Source organism: Scylla paramamosain, chromosome 34, assembly GCF_035594125.1.
Source record: "Scylla paramamosain isolate STU-SP2022 chromosome 34, ASM3559412v1, whole genome shotgun sequence".
Taxonomy (NCBI): domain Eukaryota; kingdom Metazoa; phylum Arthropoda; class Malacostraca; order Decapoda; family Portunidae; genus Scylla; species Scylla paramamosain.
Genome location: NC_087184.1, coordinates 9,322,720 through 9,332,719, shown reverse-complemented (window position 1 = coordinate 9,332,719; position 10,000 = coordinate 9,322,720). Strand labels below are relative to the sequence as shown.

Here is a 10,000-nt window from a genome sequence, read left to right as displayed (position 1 = left end):
TATGAAGGGAAGGATGGAATGAATAATAAAGGAAAGAATGGGATTAGGAAAAGAAGGAAGAAAGGAAGGAGGGAGAAAAAGACAATGTAAAGAAGAAAGGAGGGAAAGAAAGAGGAGAGATGAACAAAACACACAGGAGAGAGGATAGAACAGAAGGAAGGGACAGATTCTAGAGCAATCCTGACGCATGTACTGGAGCGAGGGAAGGGAAGGAAGAGAAGGAAGGAAAGGAAGGGAAACAAACCACAGGGAAACATTACTGAGGGGAAAATCGTGGGCCTCTAAAACTTAAAGAAACATGTATGGTGAACTTTCTCCCCCTCCTGGAAAGTTTGTTGATGTTATTGATACTCCAAAGTTTATACAGAGCCTTGTGAATAATTAATAAGGAAATTCTGACCGTCCTTGGCCTTGTCAGGTTAAGTTTTGTGGCAGGACGTGGCTCGGTAAATTACACTGGAAGGGGAGGTGGGAATATAATGCTAAGGTTTAAAGAGAGAGAGAGAGAGAGAGAGAGAGAGAGAGAGAGAGAGAGAGAGAGAGAGAGAGAGAGAGAGAGAGAGAGAGAGAGAGAGAGAGAGAGAGAGAGAGAGAGAGAGAGAGAGAGAGAGAGAGAGAGAGTTTGGGATTAAATGTATAAAAGAGTTGTTGTATTTATTTATTTTTTTATCAATTTATTTATTATTATTACTACTTTTTTATTTTATTTTATTTTATTTATTTTTTTTTAGGTTTGTGCTGGCTGTCACTCTTTGGTTTGCTTTACAGTTATCTTTAGTGTAGAAATGCAGGTCTGTTTCCACTACACTTACAATCTTTCTTGACAAATTTCTATGTTTCTGTAGTTTTATGCAATGTTCATTTTTAGCTGGTCACGTGCAGAAGTGAGTGATCTAAAATTTGACCTGAACTTTTCGCTTTTAAAAATGAAAAAAACTAAAGCATGGTGACAGGTTTGCCTGATGGCTTCATGCAGTTTCTCTTATTTTCTTATGCTCTTATGGTCTTATGTTTTTCCATCTCGACTTCCGCAAAAGTTAAAATAATGATTCATAAAGTTTGATTATAAAGGTGATGCATTACCGCGTACGAAGTTTTATGAAGAGGAGAGAACACAGTAAATGCACGAATATAACAATTTTTCTTCTCGGCTTAAAAAAGTTGAAATAATTGCAATTTGCTGAAAGCGGTGACGGAGCGCTGCTGTGTACGAAGATTCAAGACGAGGAGAGGACAGAGAAAATGTACCAAGATAACAGCTTTTTCATCCCAGTTTCCCTAAAAGCTGAAATAATTGTAGCATATTTATAAAGGCTGTGAGGTTCGAGAAGACGAAGAGAATGCGACATATAAACTAAGGCAACATTTTCTCATCGCAAATTTCCGAAAGGTTTAAATAATTGCAGTGTTTATAAAGGCGATGTATTGCTATGTACGCAGGTATAAGAAGAGAAGATAGTGGAATAAATATACTAAGGTAACAATATTTTCCCATTTGCTTGTAAAGGTGACGATGCGTTGCTGTGTACGGTTAAAGAAGAGGCATAAGGAGTACAGGCTTCTTCAGTAATCGTGAAATATTCCTCGTGTTACTCTGCTCTTCTTTTCTGAGACGCTCGGTGGCAGGAAGATCTAAAATTAGTATCTTAAAGAAATGCATAAACTTTCACCGTAGCATTCCCCTGAGCGTGGCAAAGTAGACAGAGAAAGAACGTGGAAACAAAGACATGGAGTAACAAAAAAACATAAAAAAGATGAGATGGAGAATGTGAGTAAATCAGAAACATGAAGTAAGAAAACGCATAAAACTGATATTGGGAAAATGTGAGAAGTGAATAACACGTAAAATAAGAACGTAAAAAAGAACGGGAATGGAAAAATTACATAGGGAAAAATGAACGAAAGATGAAGCAGGAAAATGGAAAAAGCTGAGATAAAGAATACAAAAAAAAGAAAACGAGAAAAATGTTAAGTATTGCCATGGAAAAAAAGAATATGAAAAAGGAGTAAAGAAACATAAACAAATAAGATATAAACTGAAGGAACATGACAAAAATATGCAATGTATACGTGGACTCTGAAGAACAATATTAACCCGGAGGAACAAAAGGAACAAAGAACAAAACATAAAATAAGACGAAACATGAAAAACCTGAAGAGAAAATATAAAAAAAATATAAAAAAACAACAACAAGAGGAAGTACAGGAAAATCATCACAAAAGAAACGAAAGAAAAAAAACAGAAAAAACACTAATTAGAAATATATGTGATCTGAAATAAAAAAAAAAAAAACATCTAAAAAGTTAAAAGGAGACCAAAAAAAACAACAAATGAAAAAAAAAGGAAGTAAGAAAACATCAAAAACTATCATGTCATCTTCCACCTACACACACACACACACACACACACACACACACACACACACACACACACACACACACACAAAATAAATAAATAAATAGAACAAACAGAACGAGAGAAAAAAAAACGACTAAAAAAAAAAAGAAGAATGCCAGCGAATACAAGAAACTGAACAATGTGAACTTGGTACGCAAAAAGCAGAATGAGATGACATGTATCTCTCTCTCTCAGGACCAGTCAAGAGTTTCTTCTTCTTTTATCTTAGTCCTCTTCCTCTTCCTCCTCCTACTCCTTCCTCCTCCTAAGAACTCCCACGACATGAAGAGATGATAAGGATTTTTCTTTAAACGAGAAAAGCGCCCAGATGTGGCAGGAGGAGGAAGCTTAGTACCAGGAAGAGGAGGAAGAGGAGGAGGAGGAGGAGGAGGAGGAGGAGGAGGAGGAGGAGGAGGAGGAGGAGGAGGATAGTAGAAATATAGACTCTTGCTCTCACCAACAAACCTGCTCTTGTGTGTGTGTGTGTGTGTGTGTGTGTGTGTGTGTGTGTGTGTGTGTGTGTGTGTGTGTGTGTGTGTGTGTGTGTGTGTGTGTGTGTGTGTGTGTGTGTGTGTGTGTGTGTGTGTGTGTGCATAAAACTTCAGCGTGGATATGTTACAGTCAATACCTGAATCCAGACAATTTGTAAAGTGACTTATTTTTTCAGGCAATTTGTGAACTGCCTGGTTAGGTTAGGTTAGGTTAGGTTAGGTTAGGTTAGGTTAGGTTAGGTTAGGTTAGGTTATAACCTAACCTAACCTAACCTAACCTAACCTAACCTAACCTAACCTAACCTAACCAGGCAGTTCACAAATTGCCTGAAAAAATAAGTCACTTTACAAATTGTCTGGATTCAGGTATTGACTGTAACAGATATACTGTAAGCAAGGGAGCGGAGCGAACGAGAAATGCCGAAGGGGAGAGAAGCAGCGAGGCGCGATGAGTTTAATATTCCAAGTCTGCCTGTGAGGACAAGGATGAAGAGGAGGAGGAGGAGGAGGAGGAGGAGGAGGAGGAGGAGGAGAAAGAAATGCAGTATGGTACAGTATCAGGAGATTCTCTCTCTCTCTCTCTCTCTCTCTCTCTCTCTCTCTCTCTCTCTCTCTCTCTCTCTCTCTCTCTCTCTCTCTCTCTCTCTCTCGTAACTTATCACCATTATGAATTGCGTCATGGGTTTTGATGAATATTTATGAGTTATGAGTAAGAAACGAGTAAAAAATTATATACTTCCAGAGTGTCTGTAACGAGAGAGAGAGAGAGAGAGAGAGAGAGAGAGAGAGAGAGAGAGAGAGAGAGAGAGAGAGAGAGAGAGAGAGAGAGAGAGAGAGAGAGAGAGAGAGAGAGAGACGTGGAGATGAGACAATGTTGAGTATTGAGGCACAGATAGGAATGAATAGGACTACATAGAGAGAAAAAACAATAGGAGATAGGTTAGATTAAGTTAGGTTAAGTTAGGTTATGTTAGGTTAGGTTAGTTTAAGATAGGTTAGGTTAGGTTAGGTTAGTTTAAGTTAGGATAGGTTAAGTTGAATTAGGATAGGATAGGACAGGATTCGATAGGTTAGGTTAAGTTAGATTAGGATAAAATTAAATACTATAAATAAGGTTACATTAAGTTAGGTTAGGTTTTAAGTTATGATAGGTTAGATTAAGTTAGATTGGGATAGGCAGATTAGGTTACGATAGGTTGGTAGGGGTATAAGTTCAAATTAATATATACTAAATGGCAGGAATGTTCGTGCAGGAAAAGCAGATGTTCGTTATGGAGAGTGAGATAATGCACGGTTCATCTCATTTTTTACAGACAGGTCGCGAATAAGTTGATTAAACGCGTATTACTGACGGTAAAGCGTGGCTGGATGTAAGGGAAGCCAGGGAAAGGAAAAAGTAAAGTGTGATTAATTAGTTTAATGGAGCAGGTAAAAACAGCAGGTGTTAGTAAGCAGGTGAGTGGAAGTGACAGGCAGTGAAGCTCTAAGTAAAAGGAACGAACAGGTAAATAAAGCAGATGTGCTGTGATGTTAGGAAGGTGTGCAAAAACCGACAGATGAAGAGAGTAAATTAACACCTGAAGAAGGTAAAGACAACAGGTGAATTAATAAGTAGGTAACGGAAAAGAAAGACACTTGCAAGGAGTCAGTAAATGAAAGAACAGGTCAAGTAACAGATCAAGGGAAAGAATCGACTGTTGCAGGTACGATAATCTAGACTGGATAATCACACTCGTCTCATGCTAAAATAGCTTCTTGACGTTAGGTGTTCTGAGTCGTCTCCGGCAGTTTTTGTCACCTCCCTCATCCACCCCTACTACTACCTTTGTACAGCGGCATTATCCGTCCATGTATGAAGTACATTTCTTGTATATGGGAAGGTCGCGCTCATACTGCACTCTTCAACAGGATGGAATCTAAGCCATTTCGTCTTATCAACTCCTTTCCTAACTCACCGATTTCAGCCTCACTCTCTTCCCCGCAGTGTTGCATCTCTTGTCATCTTCTATCGCTACTTTCACGCTAACTGCCCTTCTGATCTTGTTCTCTGCGTGCCTGTCTCGCTGCAAGACTCTTTACTTCCTCTCACTTTTATTCTGTTCCCCACCATAACGCAAAAGTTGACCAGTAATTTCAATATCTCCTCTCTTTTACTGCTAAACTCAGTAACTCTGCCTGCTTCTGTATTGCCTTCTACATATGACTTGAACTCTTTCAAAACACTTCTCACAATTCTGGATAAACCTTTTGTCTGGAATCTTTGGGGACTGGTACCTTCGGTGGGCGTTTTCCAATCTTTTTTCTTCTTTGTTGGCCATGACCAGACCTCCTCCAACAACATATAAATAAAGGGATAAATAAATAATAGAGTAAATAACATGAAGTGAAAGGAGGTATACTGATAGACAGGTAAAGGAAAGACAGGCAGGTGAATGCGTCAAGACCAGGCAAAGCAAGCAGGTTTATTGACTGATCGGTGAAGCAAAGCGACAGGCAGGTGAAGGTGTCAATCAGCAGCCGAAAGGCAAGGTGCAACGTAAAGACGTATTGGGAGGCAGACTGACAGCTGAATGAGGAATAGTACAGGGAAGACTGCTCAATTGTTGCTCGTCGCCTCGAAATAAAATGCATGGAATAGAATTTTACCTTAATTCCTTGACCAATATAGGTTCAAATCAAAGGAAATAAAATGATGTGGTGCCAGATCAGTGTACAAGTTTCCCAGACGCCACTGACAGAATGAGCGAGTGACCGAACAGCCATATTCTTCTATTAACTAAAGCTTCATTTTTTATCATTAAAGTCATGCAGGGTGTCTAACATAATAAGTGCCATAGTGTCACTAGTAATCAGGGTGTTATTTCTTTCTCCTTCAATATTTTCTAATTTGTGTGAATACTAAATAAAAAAAAAAAAAAATCATCGCTAAAAGATACCGTCTAAATCCAGTATTTAATTTTTAGACAATTTTAATTTTATAAACATTTTTTTTTCATTTCTGTATTTATTAGTAATAAGAACTAATTTCTCCTCCTGGGGATATAAACTCTGACCTGCAATAACCCAAATGTGAAACACATTATACCTAATATGCTGAAAATTGCTGTTTCCTTGCCTTTCAGTCCTCATATTTCTTGTTGTCGCCGATTAATAATTCTGAAAACGCGTACTATAATATTCAAGTCTCTTTCTACTTCATACTCACATTTTATGATCTGCAACTTAACATTTCCAAACCTAAAACTACAATATTCTGCAAACCAAACCCATTTAAATTTCCTAAGAGCATTTCATTCTTTAAATCTACGTTCACTAAATGATTTCAAGAGGACATGCTAAGATCACTTTGCCTTCCATTTACTTTCACTTTCCTCAACACAGCAAAAGGAACGTACATTCAGCATTCTAAAACCCGTGAGCATAAATGTCGACGTTTTGTTGCGCCAAGTCTGCTTCCGAACCGAACATTCACACAATGTATCAAATCCCTCTCCAGCGCAATTACCTGAACCCTGGAAACTGGAAAGTAAAATAGCGAGAGGAAATGTCTTTACCTTGGCTCTATTAATACTCTCTCTCTCTCTCTCTCTCTCTCTCTCTCTCTCTCTCTCTCTCTCTCTCTCTCTCCCTCTATGACCAGCTGGAATAAAAAGGTACATGCACATGAATACAGGGCAACACGAGCCTCACGTAAATCTTGTATCACAACAGGTAGGAAAAGCAACAAGGTAAACACACTCACTTGCCTTACAGAACCGCCAGGTAAACACTCTCCCTCACCTCACCTGCACTTCTTACCTTAATCTATTGGGACTAACTCTCACCTGTGCTTGCATATTCGTAAAGAAAGGCTCCTGATGACGCAATTAGGAAGTTATTAGCGTTTATAGTATAGCGTCTATGAGAAATGAAGCTGAGTTTGTGTTTGGATTCTGAGAGAGAGGGAGAGAAATGTAGATATTGTTTCAGTGTTTGGTTATCAATATCCAGTTATGCAAGGGAAGTAATATTGAACGATGCCTTGACAGAATAGAAAACGTTTGACCTAAGCACACACACACACACACACACACACACACACACACACACACACACACACACACACACACACACACACACACACACGTACCAAAGCACAGTTCGTCCATTATGCACGAACGTCACGTCCTTCCTAAACTTTGCAAATACATAATCAGAACGTGAGTGTGAAAATGTTGTGACGCCATATGAAAAATTAATGATAATGATGTGATGATGATAATGATGATGATGATGATGATGATTCTTTTTTTTACATGAATACACTTTCTTTAAAATACAGACTAGGAAAATTAACAACAACAACAACAACAACAACAACAACAACAACAACAACAATGCAATCACCACAACAATGACAAAACCTCAACACTCACACACAATCCCCGGGGACTCGAAGCCTAGTGTTGCCTCAGCCTCCTCTCGGCGCCTGTGTCATCACCACATTGCAACACCCTCTTCCACCACGTGCAGGAACACTGTTGGTAGTCATGGTAGTAGTAGTAGTAGTAGTAGTATTATTATTATTATTATTATTATTAGTAGTAGTAGTAGTAGTAGTAATAGTAACAACAACAACAACGAAACAATAACAATAATAATAACAATAATAATACCTCCAGTCCCTAAACAAAAGAAAGCTACCGTTGCCATTTCTTCTTTTCGCGAATGAAAATTTAACGAGCCTGGCAATTTCTCGTGTGTCTATTAATTTCCAGCCATAAACGCTTCTGAAATGCAAAAATGTGATGCTGTTATTTAATGTGTGTGTGTGTGTGTGTGTGTGTGTGTGTGTGTGTGTGTGTGTGTGTGTGTGTGTGTGTGTGTGTGCTCATAATAGTAAATGGAGAGGAAAGTATTAAGGTAAATCATAATTACGTACACAATAAAATAACGCAGCAATATAAAGTTCACGCGCCTCAGACATTAAATGGCTAACGTGATGCTAAGAAATGGTTTTTATGATACTACTACTACTAATACTACTACTAAGAGAGAGAGAGAGAGAGAGAGAGAGAGAGAGAGAGAGAGAGAGAGAGAGAGAGAGAGAGAGAGAGAGATGCAAACACCCCCACAAAAAAAAAAAAAAAAAATCCTATGTAACATTAATTAAACACAGCCTGAGTCTCCGGCAAGTCGTGCAATACATGAACAATTTCCCGCTGCTTCCCATGAAATGCTCGCCTTGCAAAATTAAGGGAGTCAGCGTTAGATTGTATGCTCTGACCGAGTATTCAAACCCTGCTATTCCTCGGTGTGAAGTTCAGGGCCATCAGAACCTCGAGATCCTTTGCCACTTTGGTGAATGACACTACACATCACAGATAATTTAATAATGGCTTAATATGCTCCGCCACAAATGTTCCCCACAGCAGACGTAATGTAACGTTACACTCTCAGCCCTCACGATACATCAAGCATAAGTTAATGGTAATGCTCATACGTACCAGCATTAGTTACACTTTCCATAGGTATCCAGACTTAAGAATAAGCAGTAACATTAGGCCTATAACACCAGAAAGAAAGTAAAATGGTAAATGTAGTAACTAATATGCTTTATATCACTGGAGTCGAGCGCTTTCAATATAATAATAATAATAATAATAATATGATGATGATGATGATAAGGAGAGGGAAGAGTATGGAAGGGGAGGAGGAGGAGGAGGAGGAGGAGGAGGAGGAGGAGGAGGAGGAGGAGGAGGAGGAGGAGGAGGAGGAGGAGGAGGAGGAGGAGGAGGAGGATCATTATTATTATAGTTATTACAACATCAACAACAACAACACCATCTCGATACAATGCGATCTCTCTCTCTCTCTCTCTCTCTCTCTCTCTCTCTCTCTCTCTCTCTCTCTCTCTCTCTTTCTCTGCGAAGACGCGCAGAGAAAGCAATTCCTGACAGCCTCCCGCACCCTCAGGAGTACTGCACGACCTCTTGAGCCTGACTGATACTGCCTCTCCTGCTTGTTCCTCCTTTAAGTATCTCCATTTACTCTCTCTCTCTCTCTCTCTCTCTCTCTCTCTCTCTCTCTCTCTCTCTCTCTCTCTCTCTCTCTCTCTCTCTCTCTCTCTGAGCCCACCTTCCGGAGAACTCCTAACTTTCTCTTTCCCGAAATCTCTTCTCTTTTGGGTCTGTTCTGTTTTATTTTGTTTTGTTTTTCTTCTTTTTTAGTTTCCAGTAATGGAAGTCAATCCCCGAGATGCGAGAATAAATTCAAGAGACGAAATAATAATGGAACTTCACTTTTGTAGATCTTTTTTTTTTTTTTGCTTCGTATAGAAAATGGATAAAAGGTTAATAGTAAATACAATGAAAAGACGAAATAACAGTCAAATGTCGCTTTCTGCAAATCCTTTTTTTTTTTTTTTGTACAGAAAGTAAATAAAAACGGAATGGGAAATGGAATACAGAATATGTACAAAATATGAAACAGAAACACATATGTAACGTAGCAATAATTTCAGGTGAGCAAATTCGATATTCTATTTTCTCTACAATTAAAAAAATTAAAATAAATAAATAAATAAATAAAATAAAAGCGTCTAAAAAGTAGCACGTGGTTATCGGAAAAAAATGAGCACCAAAAAAAACAAAAACAATAATGAATAAATGAAAAAAAAAAAAAAAGGATGTTAGTGTAAATGTTCATAAACATATCAGATGAGAACACACGATCACTGTTTTCACTCTCCTTCTTCCTCCCTCAGGTGTCGTGGATCAGACATGAGGACCTGAAGGTGCTGGCCACGGACGGGAACACCTTCACCACCGACATACGCCTGCAGGTCAGTCACTTTCTCCCTTCATCTTACTTAATTTTTTTTTCTATTTACGTACGTTGCAGCCATGTTATCCTGCTTTGTCGCCACCCCGCACTGCGCATCCTTGTTGAAACCTTCGAAACTAAGCTGGTTACGATCTATCATGGCGACGAAGCAGGACACACTTACGACCGCCTCTGTACTAACATGTGGCAAGGCGGTAGCTCAGGCAGTGGCGCATCTGACTAACAATGAAAGAATTCCATGGTTCGAATTGGGATTTTTCTAGAAAGACTGACCGCTCGTAAGTTC

The 10,000-nt window shown here is 38.9% G+C and overlaps 1 protein-coding gene and 1 long non-coding RNA gene across 5 annotated transcripts in view; one reads left to right on the top strand and one right to left on the bottom strand.

Moving 5' to 3' along the window:
* LOC135090127 (uncharacterized) overlaps positions 1 to 10,000 on the bottom strand; it is a 183,977-nt gene that overhangs the window by 21,857 nt on the left and 152,120 nt on the right. For all 3 annotated transcript variants that reach the window (XR_010261779.1, XR_010261778.1, XR_010261777.1), the window contains one exon: positions 7,305 to 7,406. This is a non-coding gene — a long non-coding RNA (uncharacterized LOC135090127). The remainder of the gene's footprint in view (positions 1 to 7,304; positions 7,407 to 10,000) is intronic.
* LOC135090125 (hemicentin-1-like) overlaps positions 1 to 10,000 on the top strand; it is a 303,061-nt gene that overhangs the window by 156,220 nt on the left and 136,841 nt on the right. For both annotated transcript variants that reach the window (XM_063986500.1, XM_063986501.1), the window contains exon 4: positions 9,635 to 9,712. In XM_063986500.1, the coding sequence (XP_063842570.1) occupies positions 9,635 to 9,712 (78 nt within the window). The remainder of the gene's footprint in view (positions 1 to 9,634; positions 9,713 to 10,000) is intronic.